We start from the raw sequence: 27,554 nt of genomic DNA, 5'->3' as shown, positions 1-27,554 counted from the left end.
GAAGGGAGCTCTGGAGATTTAGTCCACTCTCCCTGCTCAAAGCAGGGCGGCTAGAGCAGGTTGCTCAGTGTCATGGCTAGTTGGGTTTTGAATACCTCCTAGGACATGGAGTGAAGAGACTCTACAGCCTCTCTGAGCAACTTTTTTAATAATGGAGTAGTGGCCTAGTAGTCATCTATCACTGTCAAGGTTCCTGTTCTCATCTGTTTTGATTATTTAAATCAGTATCATGCTTGTCGTCACTGATATTAGACATTCAAAATCCGTCCGGTATCAAATGCTATCTATCTTCAAGGCATTCCATTCTTAACTAAGATAAAGATCCTCTTCTAGTGCTTTTGCTTAAATATTAGGTCTTCCATTGGTATTAGCTGAAATAATTTCATGGATGCTCTGAGTATATTAATTCCTATATACAAAACTAAATAATATTTATGCTTATTATAGAAAGGGGATGGGGGCAACTATCTGATTTTTATTGTCTGTCAAGTAGATTGACTTTTTTTTTTTTTTTTTTTTTTTTTACGCTACAGGCTGACCAAGGTCCAAATGCTTGTGAATGTCATGTTTGTAAACAAGAAGCTTCAGGTCTAACAGCCTCCGCACTTGCAACTGGACGCCTGCCTGCTGGCCATCAGTTCATGAATCCTGAAAAACCTGCACATCCTGCACTTCATCTTTATCCTCACATCCATGGACATATACCATTGCATACAATTCCCCATCTGCCTCGTCCACTTATCCATCCCACGTTGTATACAGCTTCTCCCTTTACACACAATAAGGTAAGCCTCCCCAAGGACATGCATTCTGCTCCCAGGAAAAATACTGTATGCGTGCGTAAACTAGCCTGACTGAGCGTCAGTGAAACCATAAAAGTTGCTTTAAATCTTTGTCTTTTTATAGTAGGCCTTTGGGAGTGAATTGCGAGGTGTAGGGAATAGCACAGATTTAGAACTGGTGGAAGGTTCATACTGCAGGGCTAGTAGTAGCTTTGGTCAGAATGACTGCTGGTTTCCTTACTGTTATTAGAAAGAATTTGGAGTTAAAAGAAGTCAGGAATGGTGGAAAAAGTGATGGGGCTTTGGTCAGTGTAATAGGACTAATGAAATCTTCATATATAGAGAGGTCAAAATTTTAATATTCCATTTTTGGCAATAATATCCTGGGATTTCTAGTTCAAAATTGGGGGAGGGGGGGAGGGAATGATGGCCTGTTTAGAGGAGAATTGAGGTTTTGGATCTGCTTACAGCTGGTTTTGTCCTTTGAGGGAATGCAAGTTCTGCAAAATTTTCACCCCCAAAAAACATTCAAGAAACAGGAGAAAGGTAGAGAACAAGAATTGGGACCAGGTAACTGCTTCTCAGGAGATGTATGAGCCAAGGCAAGAATTCACACTGTGTGTGCAGTTTCGCATAGTATTTTGTTCAGTCAAACTGTAGGCTGCTGCTGGAAGGGGCAAAGACTTTGTCATTAGGTACATATTCCTCCCATCTCCCTTGTGCCTGGTCCTGTGATCCAGTGGTTGCAAGGAGAGTAGATTAGCTCACTGATGTGACTTTTGCTTCCTCTTACCCTCCTTCCTAATACCATTTTCTGTTTTTCCTGCCTTATCAGTGTCCCTTTCTTATCCCCGCTGCAGTACACCAGCTCCTTAACTGTGTAGTACTCCAGCCTGCGGTTTCTCAGCCACACACTGCCATCCTTCTGAAATCCGTAATTGTTGTACCCCACCTTCTGCTGTCCTTCCAGCCCTCGTTTCCCATCCCTTAGAGCAGTCTGCTCAAGCTCCCACTCGTGCAGTGCCCCGATCTCTGCTGTCTTTCCTTTCAAAGGATCTTTGTGTGGAGGAACACGTGCAGCACGGTGTCAAGGGCTACACCGTCAGCCCCATGCCGAGCAGCGGGCAGCTACCGCTGAGCAGATCCATTAGCTCTGGCACGGCACCTGAACCAGCTGGGGTCTGTGCATTTATGGTGTGCTGGAACTAAAAAGACATCTGTGGAAGCTGAAGCTTTAGGGAGCTTTCACCTTTGAAGAGCCAGCTGAATTCAGCAGAGCTGGTGGTGAAAGAGCCTAATAAGCCTCGCTGGATCAGGCTCAGTTCATCATAGACAGGCTGCTCTGTCCCTGTGAAGTGTTTCTTTGTGGCCATGTTAGACAAGTTTTCTTTTATTCAGGATATTCCAGCCCCTCCCACCTTTACCATTAGCCAGATAATGAAGATCCTCCTGTACAGAAAAAGGAGACTGGGCATATAAGAAGCTTTCATGGCCACGGGTGTTTTGACAGTAGTGTTTGAAATATTATTGGACTCAGCTGATGCTTTTAATAGCAGAACCTGCATCTGTGTAGCTTTGCATTGTACCAAACATTGTGCAAGAACAGAAGAAAATAGCTTTTCCTTGGCTTTGTTAGAGGAGACAGTAGTTGAACATTGTGCATGCAATGCAATCAGTAGATTTTTGGAAGAAAGCTACATGTTAGAATGAGAATAAACAGCTCCAGCTAGAAAAAATGGGGTGGGGGAGAAGAACTTGCCTATATAAAAACAGCAGTAAAAAGGTGTGTGTTGTCCCTGTTTTTCTTAGCCGCTTGTCAGAGTAAAATGGCATGCTCATTGTCTGTTAAGTTAGGAGCCTGTTCGTACATGGAGGCAAAAGAAGTAGACCTATATAGACTATTTTAGAATGATGTTCTGAACTAATACATGTTTTATATCTCTTTCTGCTATGCTTATGTCTAATCCTGGAATGTTTGTAATTCCTTTATCACAATTGTTTGCTGTGGTAATGATTGTAATGTCACAGAGGATTGTTTTTGTCATTTGGGGCTTTGAAGGTAATAATTCCTTACAAGTTCAATGTTCGTATAAATACTGTTTTTAACTTAAAAATGAAGACCTACCAATATATATTAACATAAGTATTTTTGGAGAATACTTTTTGGATTCATCTGTTGGCTGAATCTAATGTGTGTGATTTAAATATACACATATTACACAGATATTTTATATTTTTTATATATATGTATATAAATATATATGTAAAATCTGTGTAATATGTTACCTATATTAAATATCAACAAACCAGTCCCTCTTATCATTCTGGGAAATATTTTTTTTTTTAATTGCTCTTAGCTTTTTATAATGCCTTTCACAACTGGAACCCTTTATGATTTGAATATTGCTGTTGGAGTGACTGTGTAAGCAAACAGAATATTAATGAGGAAAATACTCTTTATTTTTGTAGGCATTACCGCCAGCTCCGGTTCAGAATCATACAAACAAGCATCAAGTATTCAATGCATCTCTCCAAGATCATATTTATCCAAGCTGTTTTGGGAGCACTCCAGATTGGAATAGCTCTAAATTTATAAGTCTTTGGGGATCAGAAATGATGAATGACAAGAACTGGAATCCTGCTACTTTTTTGCCTGATACAATTCCTGGTGAGGGTTTGTTATTACTTCACACTGACTAGTTAAGAGCCTGTATTTTGAAATGGAGTGTGACACTTTTTTTCTAGGAGTGGTAGGTTTCGTCATCGTGCTCTTGTAAGAGGAGTTCTGCCAGAGATTTGCTGCTGTTTCTACTTCAGTGGGGCTGAAAATTGAAAATGAAGTTCTTCAGTGTTGGGGAGAGGATGCCAGAGGCAAAAGAATAGCATGCTGTTTTTCACCTAGGGTCATTGCAGAGGATTCAGGAGTTCAAAGTTGCAAAGAATTGGAAATTTGGGGGAAATTTAAATAACTTCTGGTCTTCTGCCACAGAAGCCTGCTCTCTTTCCGTGGGGTTGTAAGAGCACTGGTAATATTGTACTACAACCTACTTCCTCCTGTAGTGGAGCAGAGATAATTACCTTTTCATTCATATAGAAAAAGAGGCATGAATCTAGCAAAAGGTAAATTTAAGCCAGTAAGCCTTTGGAAATACTAATGGTTAAAGTCAAATAGAATACGTTAATAAATAGTAAAATAGCAACACGTGCATGTATCTTTGTATTCACATGATAGCAAATACAATTTTTTTTTAACATGACTGTTTTATGAAAAGGGAAGTTTTGGTTTTGTGTATTAGCTTTTGTTTGGTCTGATGTGCTGCTAACTTGTGTCAAGCTACTGAAGTGGCAGTTAAAAGGAAAGGCGGAAAAAGGCCAAAAAGCTCCTCAATAGAAGAGCTTATCCATAGCTAAATGTAGTTTTGAGTAGCTGTTCCAACAGATGGTTTCTAGTGCCATGTTTGTGTGAAAGGTCAGCTCACAAAAGCGTTACCATAGTTAGCTGGAATTACTGATAAGTACAGATTAGATTTATAACTTTGTATTGATAGAAGGATACGTATATTGTTCCTGCCTATAACTGTTGCATGGCTGCGCTGCACTGCAGATGCTGGAGCTTATATACTTAGCATTTAAAAATGTGTCCAATTCAAAAATTATGAGTATGAATGGATATAGGTATCTGTAGCATCTTTGCTGCTTGTTACCATAACACATGTTTAACAGTGTTTTTCAGACTGTAAGATTTATGACTTCGGGTCTGAGAGTTTTTAGCATTTTTAATTACAGCTGTGTTCATTGAAAAAAATGTTACTCCACTAATCCTGCCAAGCCAGTGCTAACAATATATCCTTGCTTATCTTGTAGTATTGCATCTAAATTATTCAATGTTTAATTCTAAATGCCATAAAAACAGTTCTGTAATTCTATACGTCTTAATTACTATGTGTGTTTCAATTAAAGGGAGTGATATATTAGCACCAGCACTCTCAGAAATAAGACCCGAAGCACTTCCTACTACATCTAGCAATGAAGCAACCGCAGTTACTGACAGCAAAGAGAAAAAAAATGCTGCAAAGAAGAAATGTCTGTACAATTTTCAGGATGCCTTTATGGAAGCTAATAAAGTTGTCATGGCAACCTCTTCTGCCACTTCTTCTGTCTCCTGCACAGCTACTACAGTGCAATCAAGCAGCAACCAATTTAAAGTATCATCCAAGAGACCTTCATCGATAGGTAAGGATTTGTAATTTGCACACAGCTAATAACTGAATTCAAGTACATTTAACTGAGATGTATAAAGATCTATGTGTTCATTTAAGTAGTATCTATGTTTAATAAGCATTTTTGTTACTCTTGAGTTGTAGCCCCTTTACTTCCGGGTCCAAAAGCTTTGCACAGGAAGGTCCTCAAGGTCTTTTGCAAACCTGATGGATTTGGGACCAGTAATAGGTATTGAAATACTCCCTGAACTTTAAAGAGACTGAGAACATCCAGCAATTTGAGTGATTTTTTGGAGTAGTTAGTTTTTTTTAAAAAAAATTTAAGCTGTTTCTTATTTTTCCCAATATAGGTGAGGTGTTCCACAATATTAATAAAGAGGACCATAGACATTCTGCACCAGTTGCGCCACGAAATAGTCCGACTAGTTTAGCATCCCTTCCTTCACTCTCTCCTGCTGCACTGTCTCCAGCTTCAACACCACATCTTCCAAATCTTGCTGCTCCTTCTTTCCCCAAAACTGCTGCAACAGCCCCTGGATTTGTGGATCCTCATTCAGGTCTTTGCCCCACTACGGTTGCACCTCCTACTTCAACCACAGACAGCTCTGTAAGTGCCCCACCAAGTGTCTGCAGGTAAGTTTACTTTTCTTCTTATTTATGATAGAATAGGAATTAAAATTCTAATACCTTTACTAGTGGTTGTAGTGTGAGAGAAGAACATCTCTGCTTGGCAAATGAACTGATGTCTGTTCCCCAGTATGCAGCTTGATGTGAGACTTTACAATAATCATATCCATTGCAGAATCGACTTACTGAGTTTGGAGGCTTAAAAATAAATGTTTGCACGCTCCGTTAGTAACATGGCCTGGGTTAAATAAAACAAGCTGTATTCTTTCTTACTCTGTCACTTTCGTTAATGTGTGCTGTTGATGACACACAAACGTCACAGGATGCATCTTTTTTCTGTGATTCTGGCATCACATGGCAAGCAGGAATGAAAAAGCTGGGAAATTTTAAGTCTGATAGATTTCTCTCAAACTATAAAAAGGTCGTATACAGTCTTGAAGGGGCCACATACTAACACTCTTTTCTGACTTAACTTCAGACTTCCTAGGTGTTGGTCACACTGTTTGTAGTGGGTATAGTGTGAAAGGATATTGTGATCTCTAAAGGCTTTCTAAAACCTTGGGCGGAGAATTTGGCAGAGCTGTGTTCTGGGAGCGTTGCGTATTGTGGCAGGCTGACTCATGTGGTTCCAGCTCTCCCGTGTGTCTGAGGAGTGTAGGCATAACAGAAAAGCAGTCGAGTCGGCGCTCTGAGTGCTCCCTCACCTGTTGGGCTGTGGCAGTGGTTGCTATGGATGTAGCTTCCTGGCTACTGCAGTAGTTTTCAGGAGATGATGTAAGATTTAGGCAGTTAGATAACTACATACCTGAATTGCTTCCAAAAATGCCCTTATTTCCATTATCGACTGGTTGTTATTGATGATATCACAAAATAGGTAACTGTTCTTTCATGCCGGAGAAATTAGTGCAACTTTGTAAAGAAACTTTCTTACCTACTGCAGGGAGAAAATTTAAATACAGGTTATTTCACGCAGTACAAACCCAACTGTTTTCATCCTCTCTAGGTGCTAAAACGGTAAAGTATTTCTAGGACGTAAGGAATGAACTGGGGGAGAACCCAGAAGCAGTCACTGCAGACTATGAGAATCGGAGGTGTGCTATCATGGGAAAGATGATGTTGTGCTCTAGTTGCTCAATCTAGCAATTGTTCTGCGGAGCAATAGAATTAATGAAGCCGCGTTTTCTGGGGAATTGTATCCATTATCCCCTGACGCGTGCTATCCCATTTTTTTCCCAACGGGCATTGTCATGCTAACTCGCAACAGGCAAGAAACAGCAATGCCAGGGCTGGCCAGATCGGCTAGCCAAAATGTTTGTGCTGACCGGCAATCTGCCGAGCAGAAGTGTAACACAGTTCTGCATGTCTCTTCCCTCCCTGGGATGTCCTGTCACTTCTGTTCTCGTTGCTAATTTTTTGTGAGAATTGCCTGGAACTCCATTACCATTTGTAATGGGTCAGTGGGTTCAGAAAGGAGGTTTGAGGGAAGGAGGAGTTGAGGGCTGGTGAAGAGGTAGATATCATCGTCATCATCAGAAATCTTGCTTCCTTAGATAAAAATGGGGGGAAATAAACCATGTAGTTGAACCTCCTTTAAGAAACAAAAAAGTGAGCTTCTTATCTTAGAAAAAAGATTCATATGTTTACCTTTTTCTAACATAAGAACAGAGAAATATTAATGCTAAATAAGTGGGTTGAGAGGGGTGTGCTTTTGGGGGGAGCTTTTTTAGTAATTTATACAATTAAAGAAAGATCATGTCCAGTTCTTCCAGAATTGTGATAGTAGTTACATTGGACACAGTTATGCAGAGTTTTGGAGGTAAGCTACTAGTTATCTGCCTTTTGAAGGGGAATACTAGTATTTTTTCTTGAAAACAGAGGTGCGAATGGGAGCTTCCTGTTTTTTTTAGCTGGCCCTGAAGCTTTTGTTAAAGTTAAGAGCTTCCAAGATTAAAACCAGGGGACTTTAGAAATAAGTTTAGTATTTTGTGTCTGCAGAGCTCTCTTCAGACCACAAGTGATCGCATGGGCTGCAATTTCAAAACCATTCCTTGTAAAAACTAAAATTACTGCTTCTAAAATTATTTTACCTGTTTAAAGCCAGGAAGAACAGTTCCAAAACTCATTGCCTAGGCTGCTCCTTCACTAAGTCACTTCGTGAGGTTTTTCATAAATCATTCCCGTGCATCCCCTTAGCTTGCTGCTTGGTTTTGAGCTTCTCCGTTTGCAAGCTTCTCACTGAAGCTTAGGGTTTGCTGCATCAATGGTAGGTGATAACGCCATTTGAGTCATTGTTTCTGGCAGCTGTGCATACACCTGTATACATATATATTTTTTGAAATATTTTGTGTAATGTAATCTAGGATTTTCATAAGCTTTTTCTTAATTTAACATAGCGACCCAGATTGTGAGGGCCATCGCTGTGAGAACAGCAACACGTATGATCATCAACAGTATGATGGAGAGGAGAGCCAAGATGAAGACAGCTGTTCAGAGCATAGTTCCAGTACCTCAACGTCCACAAATCAGAAGGAAGGAAAATACTGTGACTGTTGTTACTGTGAGTTCTTCGGCCATGGAGGAGTAAGTTGTTGGATTTTTAATTTGGTTTTTGTTTTGCTTTTCTTGTCACTTATTCATCATCTGTTGCACATGACTTGTCAGACTGCACTTACAAAGGCAGCAATGAAACCCGTTCTAGAAATAAGAAATAAAAGGAAGCTAGAAACATAGGTAGAAAGTCATTTTCTTCTTTGAATTGAACAAATAAAACAAACCTTCCCAGCTGAAAGTACTTCAAGAGCAATAAAAATCAGTAAAAGACTTAGATCTTGGATAACAGATACCATGTTTGGTTGTGAAACTGCAAGCAGGGCATTCAGCCATTTCAATAACTTCACAAAATTCATGGGCTCGTCTGTGATAGTATACTTATAATTTGATGAATTTGGGTAAAAGTGCACTTAATATAGGATGTTTTAAAAAGTTCTTTGCAACTTGTCAAGCATTTTCTCGTTTTTAAAAATCTGAATCCTCAAAGTATTCACTTTAACTTGATTACAAAAAAAAGAGAGAAACTGTTCTTGCCTCAATTTAGGCAGTGTAGATTTAAATATACTTTTATCAAGAGGAAACGCACACTACCTTTTCCTTGTTTTCAGTATTACAAACAATTTTCTTTACTGGTGCATTTTGATAGGTACTGACTTGGTTTTTGCATTTAAAACGTGCTCTGTAGAAATTATAAAGTTCTAAAGCATGCAAGTTATACAAGATATTCTGTATTTTAGTTTTTAAGGTTTTGTTTGAAGCAGCTTTAAGTTAAATTCATATTCCTAGCATAGGAATATGAGAATTTGCTAGCTATCTGTTCATTTTTCACAAATGAAATGCTGAAAGCTGTCACAATTTTTTTTGACTTAAAATGTTATTTTGCTGCTAGCCTCAATTGCACTTCTTCATAAGTCTGTTTCAGTAATCAGGTCACTACTGGAATTTGAGTGTCTGACACTTTTTCCTATTTGAAGTAAAACCTCTGTTTCATTGGCCATGTCTTCAGTCAGGTGCAGGTTTCAATTTAAGGCTTGCAGTGAATTAAAAGCCCCTCACTTGTGGCTGAAAGGTGCGGGGAGGGGATCCCTCCTGCATATTCCCACCTATGATTGACCTTTGACAGATGTGAACAGATTGACATTGAACAGATTTTACTTTTTGCATAGTAAATTATTCATTTTGCTGAAGTAGCAGAATGCTAAAGGATTTTTTTATTTTTATTTTTTTTAAGTCAATAGACTTTGTTTTCCTGGGTTAGTGAGTTGAACTGTTTTAACTTCCAAACAGATGGGTGCCAGCCCGGGAGCCAGAGGGGTAGGCAGGCAGGAGGGAAGAGGAACAAGGAGCTGGGAGGCAGAAGCAGGGATGGGAATACAAAGAGGTGGAACATGAAGCAAGATTTCATGCTGCAGCAGTGATAACAAGTTATTGATGCAGCTCTGCTGGACATTTGTATGGTGGTGCACTTCACTGCAAGGTGATGAAGCCTTCACAGTTACAGCCTAGAGTCCCAGGTAGCCCAAACTCAGGAACTGACTTGGTAGAAAATGGAAACAGCAGCACGTGACTGCTCCTTTCAAATTGTCAAATGGGGTACAGTGATCACTGTAATCACAGGAAAGCTGCTCTCTTGCTATGAAGACCTCCCTTTGTCTTCTCACTTGTGCGTTTCCACTGCAAGATTGGTCACTCTTCCAATTGGAAAACCTGGCTCATGAGCTAGCCCCAAGTCTGGCAGCTCTGTTGCCTGGTGAATGTACTTTAAATACACCTGCAAACAGTATAGCGTTTGATATTCAAGTTCAGACCTTCCAAATTATTTGATTATTTCTGAAATTTCAAAATCTCAGAAGTATTCAGTGAAACTTTTACATCTGGTTCACTAAATGTTTTGTGTCGTGTCCTTCAGCCGCCGGCTGCACCAACCAGTAGAAATTATGCAGAGATGCGGGAAAAGCTTCGTTTACGTCTAACAAAAAGGAAAGAGGAACAGCCGAAGAAACCAGATCAGATATCTGAAAGGGAAAGTGTTGTTGACCATCGAAAGGTGGAAGACTTGCTGCAATTTATAAACAGCTCTGAAACCAAACCAGTAAGCAGCTCTCGGGCAGCCAAGCGAGCAAGACATAAGCAAAGAAAGGTAAGATACAGAAGTGTATTTGCCCTAGAATCTGATTTTCTTGAATTTGTAAGTGTATTTTGTGCACACTCTGCAAGTAAACCTTTATTATATAGTCAGTATACAGTGGTATAAACTTTTTCTGTGTAGTTAGTGTTACACTACCAGTTGGCACAGCCACAGCTAGTTTACCTGTTACAGTGTTATCTTAGAAGCTATGTAGAATGGGAAGATTCCTCCCAGTGTCATCGTCATGGGTTCTGTTGCAGGGCAGCTTTGTACTGGAATTTCCCACACCTTAGAAATAATTTTCTAAGTGTCAGAAATATTAAGAGTGATTGTTTTGCAGAATGGGTATATAAGAATGGGAGGATATTAAAACTAGCATTTCTTTATTGGAATATTAGCTATGCTAAAGTATCTCAGGGAACATAAGCACAGTGAATGGTGGAAAAGTCAAGATTTGTTTTTGGAATGATGATGCTGGGCACCTAGCTGCCCTGACTCAGACAGGTTAAATGCTCCATCTGATGACACGAGGGGCCAAGCCAAGCCAAAGTGAGGTGGCAAGCTGCAGGGAAGAGAGGGGGAAAATAGTTAAAGCTTGCTTTCAGACGGAATTTGGCAAAACCATTTAAAAAAACTTAAATGTGTCACTGAAATTAGTTTTGAAAACTGCATTTACTGAGTTAATGCAGGAAAATTATTTTGTTTTTGTTGAACAAGCAGGGAATTTGTTTTCCATACTGGAACTTACGTGTAAAGTTCAAGCTATAAGCAGACTGGCTGCTGAATGTTTTTGAATTCTGGTAAATACGTTCTGTGATCTCACAAACATGAAGTATTCACCGTGAATTTGCTTGTTGGGACTAATTCTCTGTTCTTTAAATACCTCCATGCGTTTGGAAGATGTAATGTTTAGAAGTTTTATCCTTCATGTCATAGCGCTACTCAGCAATGTAGTACTACTTGGCAACTTGAGGGTTTAGGTGTTTTTTTTTGTTTTTTTTTGTTTTTTTTTTTTTTAATAGAAGCAAAGTTCACTTTTCTCAAGTAAAACAGTTTGAGTGCAAAATGAACAACAAGTGGAAGCTTTTTTTTAAAGTTTTCTTGCATGACTTCTGTAACTGTGAAAAAGGAATCCCATACAGGTCCTTCTAAAAATGCAAGAAAATAGATGTGCATGATTATTCTTAGTGTTTGACTATCATTTTACTGATGGTGTAAGTAAACCAGCGATGTACAGCAAAGTTTTAGACATTTGCAATAATGGCTGGAAGAAATCACTTAAATGATTATGAACTTATGGCTGAAAACATAAGCTCCATGATCTTTACCATTTTTAACAGCTTTTAACAAGCTTTAATGTGCTTTGTGACCTATAGGTAAAATTGACAGTCCTTAAAAATATTGTTGCCTATGCATAATTTTATGGTAATACACATTTTAATATAGAGATTGTATTTTTATACGTAGTAAATCTTCAGATTTTCACTTTTTGAAATGCTGATTAAAACTGTACAATGGATTGATCAAATTTTTAGTGAAAGGCGCAGTGTTTGGCTGCCAAATGTTTTGATGGCTGCTTTTGCTAATGTTTGAGTATTGAAACGGAGCAGCTGTGCTACCATTGCATCTCCCAGTTTCATGGTACATGTGGCGCAAGCAAACTCGAGGCACCTTGGTGATGCATGCATGCTTGTGAGAATGAACTTGAATGTTGCGTCTTCAACAGGTCTTTGTGGTTGTGGAAACCTTTCATCCCGATTGCATGAAGTAAGCTGCAAACTTGTACAGATGTAAAATGCTCTGTACCTTGAGGAACAGATTCCTTTCTGCATAAGTATTTATATGGAGCTGTACTTAGGAGCAGCAAAGAGAAGATCAACGATTGGTTTTGACAGCATTCAAACATGTTACAGAAAATAGAAATACAGAAAATTTTTTAATGTACTTCAAAGGCCAGCTTTAGTAGAAATGGTTATTATTTGCTTGCTGTGGCAAGCCTCTTAAGTGTGTTGGTGTGTTAACGTCCTAGGACTTGCAAAGTTTGTAGAGAACACTAGTAATAATCCCCAAAATTCTAATTTCCAAAATCTTTGTCACTTCTGTTACAACTATTGTTATTTTGTAGCTTGAGGAAAAGGCTCGCCTTGAAGCAGAAGCCAGAGAAAGGGAGCATCACCAGTTGCTTGAGGAACAGAGGCGGCGAGAGGAGGAGGAGGAAGAGAGGCTGAAACAAGAATTGCAGCGGCTTCAAGAACTTCAGCAGTTGCGGGCTGTAAAGAAAAAGAAGAAAGAACGAACGAGTAAGGAATGTCAGAAGGTGGACGTGCTGACTCGGAACTGCCAGGCTGTGAAGGAGTCCGTCCCAAACGCACCCGAAGACATTCAGAACGGTACACTTGAGCAATCGGAAAAGATCGAAACCTCCCCCGGTTCACTGTCGAGACATGTGAATCACACAGAACAGAGGCCAGTTTCCGAGTCGGGCTGTGAACTATCCAACCCCGTAAACCCTAGAGACTCGAAGCTGCTTTATCAGAAAGAGGGGAGTGTAAAACAGCATGAGCCCCTCTCTTTTCTGCTTGATATTATGCATCAACATAAAGAAGGAAACAGCAAGCAGAAACTAAAGCAGATAAACAAACCGTGCGCTGACCCAGCGAAAAAGCCCGTTGAATCCCCCAAAGCAGCTGAGGTTCAGACTAAAAACAGAAACCAAATAGAATCCAAAGCAAAAGCAGCAGAGCTCCCAACACTTGCAGAGCCTAAAAAAGAGGAGAAGAAATTAAACAACAACAACAAAAAACAGTTGAACCATGTGAAAGAAGAGAAAGCCCCCATAATGAGCGAGTCCCCTTCACCGAGTGAACAGCAACAGAACAATAAGCTAATACTTGCTGATTCCCCTCAGCCAAAAGGCAAGAACAAGAAAAACAAGAAGAAAAAAGGAGACAAAGTCAACAATTCCATTGGTAAGTGCATAAAAAAAGATAAAGAACTTGGGTTTTGTTTGTTGCTACCATTTGAGTCCAAAAACTTGAAATCTTAATCTTCAATCAATCCTGCCAGGGTACATGAGATTTCCTGACACCAATTTTTCTCAGTTTCTCTCAAGTCGCTAATGAAGTCTTTAGTTTATTTTCTATTGCACTCATAATCTGAAGTTACTTAGATGCTTTTAGGAGATAAATATGCCTTTAGGAAAGAGATGTAGAGTGCTTTAAAATGGGAATGGACTAATATGTGCTATTGTCTCTCTATGTCTTTTTAATGAAGTAGTCAATTTTAAAAAGCCAGGCTCTTCTGTAAAGTGTATCTTGCTTAAACAGATACTTAAAATTATTCAGTAGCATGCTGAGATCAGTTTTGAATTTCCTTTAAAAGCAGGGTCATTTCTCCAGTAGTGTTAAGAGTATAGCATCTAAAATTGGTCTTACTCATTTTGTGCAGGGAAAATATTGGGATTGTGCAGACAAATATCTATTAATTATTCATGCAAAAATGTGCGTTTTTCTCAGTGGAAGTCACTTTTGTGCTAGTTTCATTTACAGGTGAAATAAATACAGAAGCTAGTTTACTATTTTTCATTATTTGCCAAAGCGAAACCGTGTTATGGAGCGTTAGTTAAGTAGTAACATTTAGCCTTTTCTCCATGTGAATATCAGTCTGTGCTAATGTGAATCTGCAAGGCCGCTCCTTTGATGGCAGCCCCTGCCAGCGTTTCGGTATACGTGTATTAAGCTTCGTCGCAAAAACGTGAGCCAAACTCCTGGTGGTCGCAAGCGCTAGGTGTAGAGCCTGATTTTGGTTTTGTGGTTTCGCCGTCGGGTCGAGTCAACCCGCTAGTTCTCGCTTTTTAAAACTCTTCTCGTTTTTGTTGTTTCCACTTTGTGTCAGTCAAGCCACGGCACCACACTGAGCCTTGCTCCCTGCTGCCTTCACCCTCATGCGGACTCCGCTTTATCCTCCCGTAAACGCGCAGGGAAGGATGTGCTCCAGGCAGAGCGTCATTTGTCGTCCCGGTGTTGCCTCCTGCCTATGCCTGTAGTACTTGCATCTAAATGTTAGTTTTCAGAAATATAAGAAGCTGCAGGGACGAGCCTCTCTGTTTGTAAGGAGGTGGTTGAGTTGCTCCCTAATGAAGTCTGGACTGGATAGCTACTCTGCTTTGGGTAGTTCTGCCTTTGGAACAAAAAGTAGGATACTATAATACACAGACTGCAGAAAACAATGGCTATGGGAGCCCTGCGTTTCCAGGGCTTTCTGGTTCTCTAGCAGTAAGTTGCGAGGCAAAAGATTGAGCAGACTTTCTGAATTGTCAGCAGCGTCTTTAGAAAAGAGCCATCCCTTCCCGTCCGCAGCGTGCTCCGCGGCTGAGTCTCTCCCGTTTTGGAGCGTGTTCCGAGACGGCTGCAGAAATGGAGTTGGAGTATGTTTATGGAGTATTTTTAGGAGGGGAGGCTACAAGAGGAAAATAAATTCTCAGATGGTTTCTACAAAATTTAACACTTCTTGAAGCTTTTTTTTAGAAGAAAAAAAAAAAAAGAGGACTATCCGCTGAGACACTATAATATGCCAACAGACTTTAAAGAGACTTGGTTGCTATAGCTGACAGCCTAAATTTAGACCACGTTAAAATATGTTTAAAAACATGTTTTTAAAAAAATCCCAATTGGAAGTAGCATGACTGAGACTCGTTCACGGACACAGCCCAATGATAAATGTCCCCAAGGGAGTGCAGCAGGTCTGCAGAGCCCTAATTCTTTAAGTATTTTACTTTATAAATACCACTTTAAAATCGCTTCTAAAGCTGACTTTTTAGTAGCAGGGTGAACAAATCTCAGGTAGCCAAACACTGTTCATTCGTGCTCATTCTTGGTAGTTTGTGCTGCCTGATTCACCGAGCCGCTTTGTGTAGTTTGACCTTTTCTCGCGTGTGCTCCAGGCTTGTGGCATCTTTTGCAACCCGTCTGATCAGTAAGTTTCTGTTGATTCTTCTTCTGTTTGTTGCCTGTATATCTCCTTAAAAATTGAGCAGAGGTACTGGGTGTAGGGTTTCTTCAAAGTGTCTTTTTAAATATACATCTGTAATAATTCAGCTTAAACGTGGCTGTTTTTAATCAGCAGCCTATGAAGTTCAGGCAGTTCTCCAAAAATGTCTTCAGTGCAGCTTCTTCAAGCTTTTTCCTCTCTCTTCCTCCCACCCCCGTGGAGTCTAACTCTGTGTAATGCTTTTCCCTTTGCAGATGATGTGTTTCTGCCCAAAGACATTGATCTAGACAGCGTGGAAATGGATGAAACAGAGCGAGAAGTGGAGTACTTTAAAAGGTAAAGTGCTGTAACCCTTACACATGCAGCTGTGGTGCTTCTTCCCAAATGCCATGGTTTGAAAAGAACAGGCTTAACTAACTCCTAGCATAAAAGCTAGTGTTTTAACATCTCAAATTCTGTTGCAGCTGACATTCTGGATACTATAATAAGGGACAAAGCTGTAGATTTATGGGCACAAATCACAGTGGAGTAGTACAAATCATCTCTCTGTACCCCACGTTCTCATCAAGGCTTTCAGAATATCCTCAGCTACTATTTTTTGTTTTCTATAAGCAAAAGTTGCATGAATATTTCTTTTATTGTCCACAGAGACCACTTACTGGCTAGTGTTTGAAAAATGTAAAGTATGAAAAATGCTTTGTTAGGCGTAAGGGATTTGCAAATAAAACTTCACATTTTAAATTTTGGAAGGTATGTTTCGGAAAGGTTATTTCATGATGGTTTCTTACCTGTTTATCCTATAGAAGCTATTACTCATGAATTTTATTCTCTACATGAAGTAGAGATGAAAGAACTGTAGATACTGGCTTGCACTAATCATAAAAAGGGGATGATTATGGTAGCGCAAGGACACTAAAGGAATAAAATGCGTTGGTGCTTATACAACTGTCTTTTCTTATGTGCATTTCAGTTGCTTTTGGTGTTTTTGCGCCACATACTAGTTGCCTTAAGTTTTCAAATATGAGCAGACAGCTCATGTTTACATAATGTAGCACATGTTCTTCCATAATACTGAAATCTAGTCACATTTGTATTCTTCACTGGTGACTGGGTGTCCTACTTTGCCATGAATATCCAACATGATATCCAAAACTTCTGAAGCGTTACAAACTAATCCAATTCCTACAATTGAATACTGAATTGAATCGTATTGTATTTCACAAAAACCTAAAAGCATTTATTTAGAGGGGTTTTTTTAAGATCAGATTTTCATTAAAGTATGGATTTCAAACTTCTAATTTTATATAGTTTTAATTGGCTGTATGACTGGGAAGTAACATCTGAGTCTTACAACTGCTCCTGTGCTGCATCGTATCTATACAAACTTCAGATTTCTGTGATTTAGTAATGGAGTTAAAATGTGATAGAAGATGTAATTTTCAGCAGTACATGTTCCATATTCTTAAAAATGATTTTTCTGAGTAAGGCTTGGAAAGTTGCGCCAGTTATTTTTTAATCTAAACATAGATTTTATAGGTGAAATGTGGAATATACTAAATAGTGCTTGTGTTGTTATAGCATAAGCACTTTCTTACAGGTTTCCTGTGATATTTGTAGGTTCATTTGAGATTGCAGTACCTGTAGTAATAAAACCAAAAAAATTGCTTTCACCAGCTTTTCCTCTACCTCTTAACAGGATGAATGAAGGAAAGTATCTTAGTGTAGGAATTCAGCCTGTTTGGACATTAATTCATCAGACATGATTCCAAATGAGCAATTAAAAATTTTAGCAGTATTATTTTATAATTGATTCATAATGATTGATGTAATCCAGTCCTTTACCTTCATCTGTTTAAAAAATGTGCATAGCTCTCTATCTGTCCAGCTTTTTTATGCATACCTGATTAGAAGAGGTCTACAAAATGGTTTCATAGATCCTGTTACAGGGGAGAGAAACAGCTACTTATGCCATGAAGACACCCTTAACATGAACATTTTCTATAGTTTGCTTTTCCAATGTAAGTGCAGAATGCTAGCAACACTGCTTGTTTTAATAACCCTCCGCAACAGAGAGCTGTGCAGGCTTACGGAGTTGTATAATTCATGCTTTTTACTGATACTTTGTTAATCATCATCTTTTCTTCTTGCTTCACAGCAGGATAATAGATGGATACGTTAATTACAGCCTGACTTCAGAATTGATTTAGCAAGCTACTTCTGACTTCAGCATAGAAAGAGGGAAATAAGTTTGGTTCTTCTAGCCTTTCCCTGTACCTTCTCTAAATCTCTCCTTCTATCTGCCCCCCGTTTTTTGGCTTTCATTTTCTCATGGAAGCTGCATTACCTTCCAGAGAGGTGTGTCACATGGTGGTTAATTTGATACTGTTGTGGAACTTTTTAGCCTAAACAGGTGACACCTTGCCTGGATAAAGGACTTCAGCATGAGTTAATCATCACTGAAATACCTGCTTCTTAGCATGCACCAGTCTCTTTCAAATGTTGTTCTATAAATGTGCACTGTGTCCAGTGAAGCTACTGAGTGGGTTTTTGTTCTAAAGATGCTTTTTTCTGGACATCACGCTATTTATCTGCTGCATTATAAGCAACCCTCTTTTTCCTAGGTCTTTGTATCAAACATAACTTTGCAGCAGTCATAAGGATGGTATGAGAAGGAGCAGCATCCCATGCCTTTGGTGCTTCTGCTTTACCTATTACCTGCTGTTCGCTCTTGCCCTTTACAAGGTTTTGGTAAATACAGCAGTGTCAGCTGTTTCTAGTTGGCGTTCAGCTAACTTCTGTTTTGTTAAATATGCAGTGTTCTTTGCTGCTTCTCTCAGTTACTCTTGGTAATACATTTGGTGTTTAAAATAACTGGTTTATAATCTACTTGAGTGATGGACAAAGCTTTTTTTTTTTTTTAAGGTATGACTGTTTTAAAGAGGTTTTGCCCTTCTGAATGGGAGCTTTTCTTTCAAAAAGGGTTTGATTTAGAGTATACTGCTTTCATTTTATCACTTGCTTCTTTTTTTTTTCCTTTTCAGATTCTGCTTGGATTCTGCCAGACAGACAAGGCAGAGACTTTCCATCAACTGGTCCAATTTTAGCTTGAAAAAAACCACCTTTGCTGCACATTGAAATGACACGATATGGGGAGGGAACCCTGCAGGAATCGATGAACGACAACTCCACTTACCTGTCCTGCTGTGCTGAGAGCTTACCTGGTCTTGAGCCAGTGCTGCCTTGCCTTGTCCCCAGTGCTGTGTGGATCTGCACTGAACCCTTTGGCCTGATAATTCTTGCGGACTGAAAAATTGCCACTTTCTACCTGAATTTGTTAGCTTGTGTGCTTGTAGTCTGTGAGTGAGACTTACTTGATTGTAGCTGTATGCCGTTGGAGTTGGAGCAATAGCTCTTCTCCATCTCCTTCTGAATGCCTTGGCCTCAGAGACTTTAAATTGCTTAGGCTTGGGTGGAGGCCAAAATACTAGTTTGCATCATCTGCAGTGGCTCCTGTCACTTCTGCATCTAGCTATGTTTTGTCATTCTGACGCCTGACAAAGGAATGGACCTAGTCAGTTGTGCTTTCATCTGCTCCAGATTTCTCCTGACATGACTTCATGAAAAAGAGGCTCTTATGGGACAAGTATCTCCTCAGTTCTTTCACAATCTACTGTTTAAGAGTGTACAAGTTACGCTATTTGTGTTTTGATTTTTTTTTTTCCTGACTTGTAGCCAGCTTGTGTAAGAATACTTGCAGAATGAGAAAATTTAAAAAAGAACAGTACTCACACTATCAAATCTGTTATAGAGTGTATAATTGTATTAACACTGAAGCCTATCTGGCTACTTTTTTAACATATTGTTAAGTAATATTAAAATCATGTCTTTCTTTTTGAAAGATGGAATACATTAGTATGGCAGAAGACCTGTGTCTTGCTTTTTTCTGCTTGGGTGAGGGGAAGGGAACAAAGAAACAGACTGAAAAAGCGATGGTATTCTAAGCTAAACTGAATCTTGTGTTAGAACTGGTCGGTGAATGCTATTTAATTTAGCATGTTCCTCTATGAACATTTGTATGCAGCTCATCTGGTGGGGAAAAAAACGCTACTTGCTATAGCGAGAGACTCCTGCTGAATGCTGGAATTAAGTTTGTGAATTCTGTGAATTATTGTAATGCTTCTATTTCAATAGATACCTTGTGGGAAAAGAGATAATACAGAAATTTCAAATTTAATGTCAGTGTAGAAAAAAGTAGGTAGGTTCAATACTGCTGTCATGTAAATATTTAACAAAAATATAGTAATGTCTTACAGGTTGCAAAGTTTTCTTCAGCATGGAGAAATGCTGGTAACTTAGGGTTTTGATCTATGAAAAGATACTGCACTTACAGTAGTTTTTCTCATAGTGTGTTATTTATTCAGAATAGATACAATGGAAGCTTTCTTTTATTTCCAGATTGCCATATTTACCCAAATTATAAAGCAGTCTTCGTCTTTTTTTAAAGAAAATAAAACTACCACTGAGCACATGTGTAAAAGGATGATGCAGCCCACTAACTCTCTTTCTCCAGAGCTGTTCCACGTTCTTCTGTCTCCTCATTCGAGAGCCTGCTCGTGGCACGCAGGTACTAGGCTTGGGACTCCTTTGCAAGACGCAGTGTGACAGTGACGATCTTTCTGGCTTTGGACTTGAGCAGGGTTAGTGGATGGCAGCTTTGGTGTCCCTTGTAAGGCCCAGGTGTAGCCGGAGGCTTGTGTTGGCTACAGACCCCTGTGGGTCTACAGCTGCAGATCTCTCTTTAGTGGGAGCTGCTGTCTGATGTGTGCTGCGGGCTCCACTTATGCCTGGCTGCTGTGGGTAAATCAGTCCAGGATTGATAGAGCACCCGTTCCCAAAATATAGCCCAGGGATGTGAAGGGGATAACTTCTATTTTTTTTTTTTTTTCCAGATCCAAGTTGAGGAAGGGGGGAGTAGTTTAGCCTCGCCTTTTTGTCAGCACGCTTGCGTTTATCTGCCTGTGCTGGAGGAATAGCATCTCAAATCTAAAAGGTAATATCTGTTCCACTCAGCACTAGCTTTCTCTGCAAAGACTGTGTCCCACTCAAAATGTCTGAGTGAATCAGTGGAGGAAAATGAAGTTTGTCATTTCTTGGGGCCGTAAAGGGCTTGCATCTGTAGTAACCTGAGCTAGATCATACACAGGCAAAAGTGGAGAGGCTGATTATATGGGACAGTGGCTTTAGAAAGCTATTAAAACACCCCTGAAGTTGGATGTGTTTGTGAAATCTAATTTTTCAAGCTTTTTCAGTTCTAAACCATAACACAAGGTGGCACTGTATGTCATGACTAATTTCTACATCAGTGCTCTTAGTAAATGAAGGCATTGAATGGAATAACTACTTGATGTCACGTGGCCAAGCCATGGTGCAGATTCCTCTAAAGTAGGAAAGCTCTAAGAGTATTGAGGTATTCCTAATGTTGCTAGAAAACGCCTTTCATACTATTTGTTTTCTCTTGATAATAAAGCTGACTTTCTTACCTATGTATTTACTAACAAAACCCTGGTCAAATAATGATACATGAACATAACATGCTTTTCTTTATTTTTAAATCCTGGGTTAAGACAATAGAAGGAGTCCTCTTGCATTTGGGGAATATATGTATGTATTTATAATCTCGTTCATTTGCCTTATGCTCCATCATGATGTATCAATAAAGCTGACACGATTCCAGGTGCTCCATGGAAAGCGTGAGGAATGGGTCTGAATGGATCTCCTGTTCCACCTTGATGAGAGCTTAAAGGCAAGTTGCACTTTCGTGAATTCATAATTAAGTGAAGGTAAGTGTGGAGCAGGCTGGGAGCCAGGAGATTTGAAAGTACTAACCTAAATTCTACCACTTGTGTCACCTTGGGCAAATGAGTTAATTACTGTCACTCCATCTATCAACTGGTTATACTAAGGCTTTGCTGAATTACAAGCATTTTTAGTAATACCTAAATAAGTATTGACATTAAGCATGTTGAAGCGCAACATGATAAGCTCCTATTAAAATCACGGTTGTTCTCCACTAGTGTTTGTGTGTAGTTCAGATGTGTTCAGTCCAGATACAGATTCAAATCTATCTTCCAATAGGCAAGACCTTATAAATAATACATCACAATGGATTAAATTTCAGTCTTCTGCTGGATTAAAAAGAAATCCACTTTTGATGGTGTGGTCTACTTTGAGGACTCTACTGTAAGTTGGCCTACTATTCATGTCTGTTCTTAAATTGTATGAAAGTTGAATGTCTGTGCTCTGGAGGTGACCAGCCGCTTGTCTGTATTAGGTCATTCTGCTATCAGTGCTGCTGAATCCAGTGCCATGGTACTCTTTCAGATATTCCCACAACGGAAAAGGGCATAGTTGCACAAAATGTTTACACTTTATCAGTGGTTTTGAACAGTGTTGGTACTGAATTTCAAAGGCTGTTCCTACACAGGAGTGTCACATCTGTGCTTTGCGTTGACTGTTGCAGCTTTCTGAGGCAATGTAACTAGGAGCTCAAAACTCTTCAGCACACTTTCTTGGTGTAGCATCACTGGTACTTAAAATTGTATAGCTGAGGTTCAGCATGCTGGAAACCTAAATTTTGCCATAACCTGAGAAGATGATCAAGTCACGTGGTGACTGTTAAAGCCGTAGGAGTTAAGTATACTCATAATGCTCAATATACCACTGCTGTTCAGAAAGGCTTTGCAATGTTCTCTATTTCAGTGAAAGGGTAGCTCACCATTGTTTTAGTGTGGGTCCTGTATATCCTGATGGGGGAACTAATGCTTAATTGTAATTGTAGTAAGTTGTTACACTAATACTCACATTTTCAAACATCTCCCAGTTATTAATGAAGGGGTGATCACAGAAACCATTCTCTTTAGATAATTAATTACATATATTTATATCATAACATACCTGTGTGCAAGATTAGGTATATAGTATTTTTATTATCCTTGGCTCTTGCTCTGTATTTAGACCTTCAGGACAACTTGCCTGCCCTTGGCTACCTCATTCATCATTAATTGAAAATGTTAAATAGTGTTCGTAATGTATTTCTTACTGATGCTGCAGTTTTACAGGCAGCTGAGCTGACTTCAGTGACCTGTCGCTGAAAGGAGGATGTCTTGGGCTTTGCTTTTACTCTTCACGTCTGTGTGTTTAGCTTCAGCTTTGCTGCTGCTTTTAGCTGCACAATTGAGCCTCTTCCAGCTCAGTGCTTAGAGAGGTAACGTCGACCTGTTGATACACTCTGAATCTACATAAACTGTTGAAAAATGTGCCAGGTAAGCTTATGCTTCTCTGTAATTGTGCTCTCAGGGAAAAAAATGTTGAGTTGCTTATAATGATGGTAGGTGCAAATGGGATTTTAAAGTGGATGGCGTCCACTTTCTATCAGTGTGGTTTGAAGAAGACAGGCAGGAAGGTACTTAATTGCCTCTTCTCTGATATGGTTTTTCTTGATATTTTGGGGGGGGGGGGGTGTTGTTTCATAAATCTTTTGTCGGTTTGTTCTTAGGGTGGCTCAAAGTTCATACTTGAATCTTGGGTCTATAGGTTTTAGCATTGTCTCTTTCACCAGAAACACTTTGGTCAGAAGTGTGTAATTTTGTTATGTCTCGTTAGCCTCTCCTTAGGCAGTGTTACCAAGAGGGTGGACTGTAAATACTCTGGAAGGTTTGTCTAACCTAAATATTCCTTCCAGTAAGCCTGGTGGTGCAGCAGTACAGCAATCCACTGATCCGCAGGGGCTCAGTGTGTCCGTGGGGGGCTACTGGAAGTCCTCTTCTAGAAATTGCCAGAAGGCAAACAGCCAGTGATGAGCATTCAGGAGTCCCGTACCATCACATACCTCAGCTTTTTTTCACCAGTGTTCCTGGAAGTTGGACAGACAAGTAAAGCTAACATCTCTTTGGGGCCATAATAGCCATGAGCTTATGTTTTTCCTGTAAAAGATAGCTGTATGTCTCCATCTATGAAAATAAAGAGGAGACAGTAGGCAGATGTATTAGTCCGTGGGGAAAAGAGGTTCATGGTATGACTTGGAATAATAAATAAAAACCTATTCCAGTGTACCCATAACTCTACCACTTATCCTGCATGAACTAGTGTGCATTCCACACCGAGTGTGTGACTCAGCTAGCTTACACAAGCTTGAGTTTTCTGAGGGAAAGATGTCTAGACTTGCTTTCCCATTCTAGTTTCCTTTAAACAGGCTGTTGACTCAAGTTAGTACAATGCGTTTTCTTTCTGCATGCAAACAGTGCGGTGTTCTTTAAGGCTGTCCTCACTTGTGTCTGGAATACAGGATTTAAATCCAGTGCTGTAAAGAGTAGAAAAACTAGTATGTTGAACTCAGCAGACTAGATAGCTGTATTGCATCAGAGCAGATAGGTGTATTGCTGCCTGCTGCTGCTTCAACAGAGTTCAAGCTGCAAACCACTCATCTCCATCAGCTCAGTGAAAAGTGGTTCCATATTATCTGGAAATACACAATCAGCAAAACTCTTCTTCCAAAAGAAAAAAGCAAAATCACTTGAATTCAGGTGTTTGGTACATGCAATAAATCTCCTGCACTCTGTTTGCATGTCCTCCTACAAAGTTTTGTCTATCTGTTGCTTGTCAGCCAACTGGATTCTACAGTGTTGTAAAAGGCAATTAAGTAGAGATTTTCAGGTTTTTGTTTTCTTTTGAGCTGAGGGTCAATTAGAAGTAGCCAGGAATAAGTCTCGTATACAGTCTTACTCCTTATTCATACTATAAGGGATTTTGTTTAACACCTAGCAAAGCAATCTTTCACTTCTGTTTATAAAGTGGTGCAAAATGTAGTTGATAGTTGAACCCTCATGAAGGAGTTACGTAAATGTACGTGTGAAGTCCTAGGACGTTTCCTCTGCTGAGCTGCAGCTGGAAGGTGATGCTAGATAGCGAGAGGAGCAAGTGGCAAGGCAAGAATTAAGCAGGCCAGCATACTGGCTGTGCGGAGTGACAAATAGTATTTTGCCACATCAGCAATGTTACTCTCTTCCAAAGTATTTCTTAAGTTCAGGTCATTCAGAGACCACCAGTTGGGATCATTACTGTAAAGGCTCTTCTGAAATCCATTTTTAACTCATCTGAGCAATTGGGCAATCGGAGTTGGCCACAACAGAGTGACAGGGGAGAGCTGGCGTGTTCTTGTGTAGTCTGAACTTGCAGTCTCTTGCTTTTGTTAGTGTTAGCCAGTACAGCTTGTTTTGATTGTTTTTTCTCTTTCCATGTGCAAATGCTTTTTTGGACATTGATCTACACTTGTGTAATAAGAGCGTCATCTCTCCATGCCTTGGAACATCTTAGTAATAGGAGCGAGGGGCTTGAATCGATTAGAGCTTGGCAGGGAGAAAGAGATTTTGGCAATGCCTTGAACTAGGATACGGCGTTGTGTGTGATGCAAGTAAGCTAAACATGCAAGAGGAGGCTTAAAATGTTGAAATCATTACCCATTCAAAGGTAGGTTTGTCCTTCAGTTGGAGTTCTTTAAACGATGCGGTAAAACACAGCATGCAGACAAACCCTGCTGCCCGTTTCCTCTTCTCATACCAATAGTACGTAAGGATGAAAAGGTATGATGTTATCGGAGAAGCACTCTTAAAAACAGCTGGGACCCAAGTACAATTTTAAATCAGTTGCTAGGTTCTCTGAGTTCTCTGAATTCTGCTTTATTGCTTAGTTCCTTGCTTAAAAAAATACATACGTATTTAAACTGGGAGATTGTCATGTATACACGGGATCTGTTTTTGATACCAATCCTCATAATGTTTGGCCGTTGGTGACTTAAGCAATCTTGAATGTTGCTGTAATTCAGAATCACCCAAACAAAAGTAGCCCAATGAGGAAACAGTGCAGCTGGTTGAGAAATTGTGGAAGTGATAGTGTTTTGAAATGACTGGGAGGAAGAAAAAAAAAAAAACTTGGTGCTTTTTGAGTATAGTCTGGAGTATATTCTGTTTGTTAGATTGCACCAGATAATGCAGCATAAGTAACATGCTTGTTTTTTCCATACGTGCTTCAGTTACACATGTTAAAATGGATGTTTTGTTTTGGTGTCTAATTAAAGGGTCTTGAAGAAAACATTGCTTTAAATGCTTCAGGTTTAAACATTGCACAGAGATAATGTCTTTAAATCCCACTTCCTCTTTATTTTTTGTAGCTGTGGTAACATTTCGATAGGCTGAAAGCTTTATAAAATGTGTGGTTTCATGGCCATGCTAAGAAAATACCGTGTTGTGCCCAACTTTAGTATCTTGTATGGTTAGATAGTTCTGGGTCAACACAGAAAGAAAGCTTCTTTAAAAAAATTTTTTTTCCTTCATCCTAAGGTCTCTAGCAATTCTTTTTTGCTTTATAATGTAATTTGTAAAGCGTGTCAAAGTTTACAGTAAACTTTGAGTACAAGCTTTGGTGGCCTATGGCTCTTCAGAAAAAGTGTTCCTCTCTTCTGGTAAAGGACTCTGATTTAATCCACTGACTTTCTTACACAGCTATTGCTTCAGCCTGCCCCCAGTATTCCTGGTTCACAGTTATCCATGCTTTTTTTTTTTTTTTTTTTCCTTCTTCCTTGTCCTTTCTCAGCTCCAATTCAGTAGCTAATCACTGAACTGAGAACTGATCCTTCCTTTCAAGGGTTATTAATGAATATCTGAACTGTGATTAAAATTTCTCCAAACTGATGCTGGTATCTCAAAGAAATGGTATCCCACTGGAATAGTTGAGGCAGAAAAGAAGTGTGACAACAGAGACTTGAATCCATTCTATAGAAGAAGCAGGGGCAGAGGTGACACAGGGTGGCCCAAGTTGCACATGAAGCTTGAAACAGATGGGATTTGATCCTGGTTTCTAGAGTGTTAATCTTTAACTGAATCACAATTCTGACTTCTGTCATGAGCATTTATCAAGAACTATTGCTGGATAAAAAAAGAGGAGAGTTTGCACAGTAAAGTATTAGGGGTTTTTATATATGTGTGTGTGTGTGTGTATATATATGTATATGTATACACACACACATACACACACACATATATATATATGTTCTCTTCCTTATCTGTTTACTTCCACCACCTCCTAGACTATCTCAAAAATAATCCGTTTTGCTTTGTTGCAGAGCTTGTGGCTGAGGTTCCCTGAAAATACTTGAGAAGTAATTCATATGTATAATGGGTAATGTGCTCTTGAGGCTTTGTGACAGTAAAACTTAGGAATTAATACTATATGTATTTTACGTTCAGTTGAACTGTTACCTCATGCATGTCTGAAATGCCACCCCCTCTCCATATTGTTTCTCATCATCTGTGGACACCTGCTTGGCTAAAAACAAATGAAGCACCCTGCACTATAGTCAGACCATGTTGCAAGTAAGCTGGTGAGGTCAAAATGAAATAAGTCCTAGCTGTTCCCTAAAAATGCATTAAATGAGGAAAAAAAGGAGGGGTCTAATGTTTCTTTTCTAGCTCATTCATTCCTAACATAGCCACAGTCTGTCCTGTGCTGCAGGAGCTAGTTACTGGGATGGACAGGAACTGCTTCTTTCCCAGTCTGTTGTAATCTCTTGTGGTAGGTTTTCATAAAGCTGGAAGCATAAATCTCACAGCTGTGACCATACTGCAATCCAGAACCGTAATGCTTAACTCTTCAATGGCTCTGTTTCACCTTTCCCTCATGATTTTAATAAGTTTTCTGTTGCCTTGCAATGTCAGGGTTTCACATTGATCTGGTTGCTGTTTTCTATCACACATGACCCACATTTCCTTGTGGGAATGAGAGCTGTGAGGTGATCCTAAACCTAAGTATCCCTTTGGCATGTCTGAAGGATGTTTAGTCATAATTAATAAACCTTGTATACCTCTGAAGGATACTTGGTCTTTAAAGTGCAGAAGGCAGCACAGGTATGAGGATAACTTTTGTCTGAAAGATGTCACGTGAATGCAGAGGTTTTAGCAGCAGCTATTAAGTGAGATGATGGAAACATTAAATGTTAATTAGTGGTGTAAGTACATTGATCAGCGTCGCATGGTTTGGCTACCTGGTGCAATATCACCATCTTCTGTATAAAGAAGTGAATCAGCTGGCCTGCATGTTTAATGCTTAAGAAACTCTAAAGGTACAGGAGTTCATAGTGTAGCTAAACTGCATTAATGTGAGCTCCAGCGATGGTTGCCTGCTATGCAGAACGACAATGGTTTCCAT

The 27,554-nt window shown here is 39.5% G+C and overlaps 1 protein-coding gene across 1 annotated transcript in view; it reads left to right on the top strand.

The window, feature by feature from the left end:
• The window catches only part of FAM193A (family with sequence similarity 193 member A), a 75,120-nt gene extending 55,901 nt beyond the window's left edge, over positions 1–19,219 (top strand). Inside the window, exons 14-22 of the mRNA XM_064511513.1 lie at positions 534–785; positions 3,252–3,450; positions 4,743–5,015; positions 5,353–5,635; positions 8,023–8,209; positions 10,089–10,319; positions 12,433–13,276; positions 15,551–15,632; positions 18,338–19,219. Coding sequence (XP_064367583.1) covers positions 534–785; positions 3,252–3,450; positions 4,743–5,015; positions 5,353–5,635; positions 8,023–8,209; positions 10,089–10,319; positions 12,433–13,276; positions 15,551–15,632; positions 18,338–18,431 — 2,445 coding nt within the window. The 3' untranslated portion in view covers positions 18,432–19,219. The remainder of the gene's footprint in view (positions 1–533; positions 786–3,251; positions 3,451–4,742; positions 5,016–5,352; positions 5,636–8,022; positions 8,210–10,088; positions 10,320–12,432; positions 13,277–15,550; positions 15,633–18,337) is intronic.
• The last annotated feature ends 8,335 nt before the right edge of the window (positions 19,220–27,554 follow it).

This window comes from Dromaius novaehollandiae, chromosome 4 (genome assembly GCF_036370855.1).
Source record: "Dromaius novaehollandiae isolate bDroNov1 chromosome 4, bDroNov1.hap1, whole genome shotgun sequence".
NCBI classification, from domain to species: domain Eukaryota; kingdom Metazoa; phylum Chordata; class Aves; order Casuariiformes; family Dromaiidae; genus Dromaius; species Dromaius novaehollandiae.
This window is presented reverse-complemented; position numbering and strand designations above follow the sequence as displayed.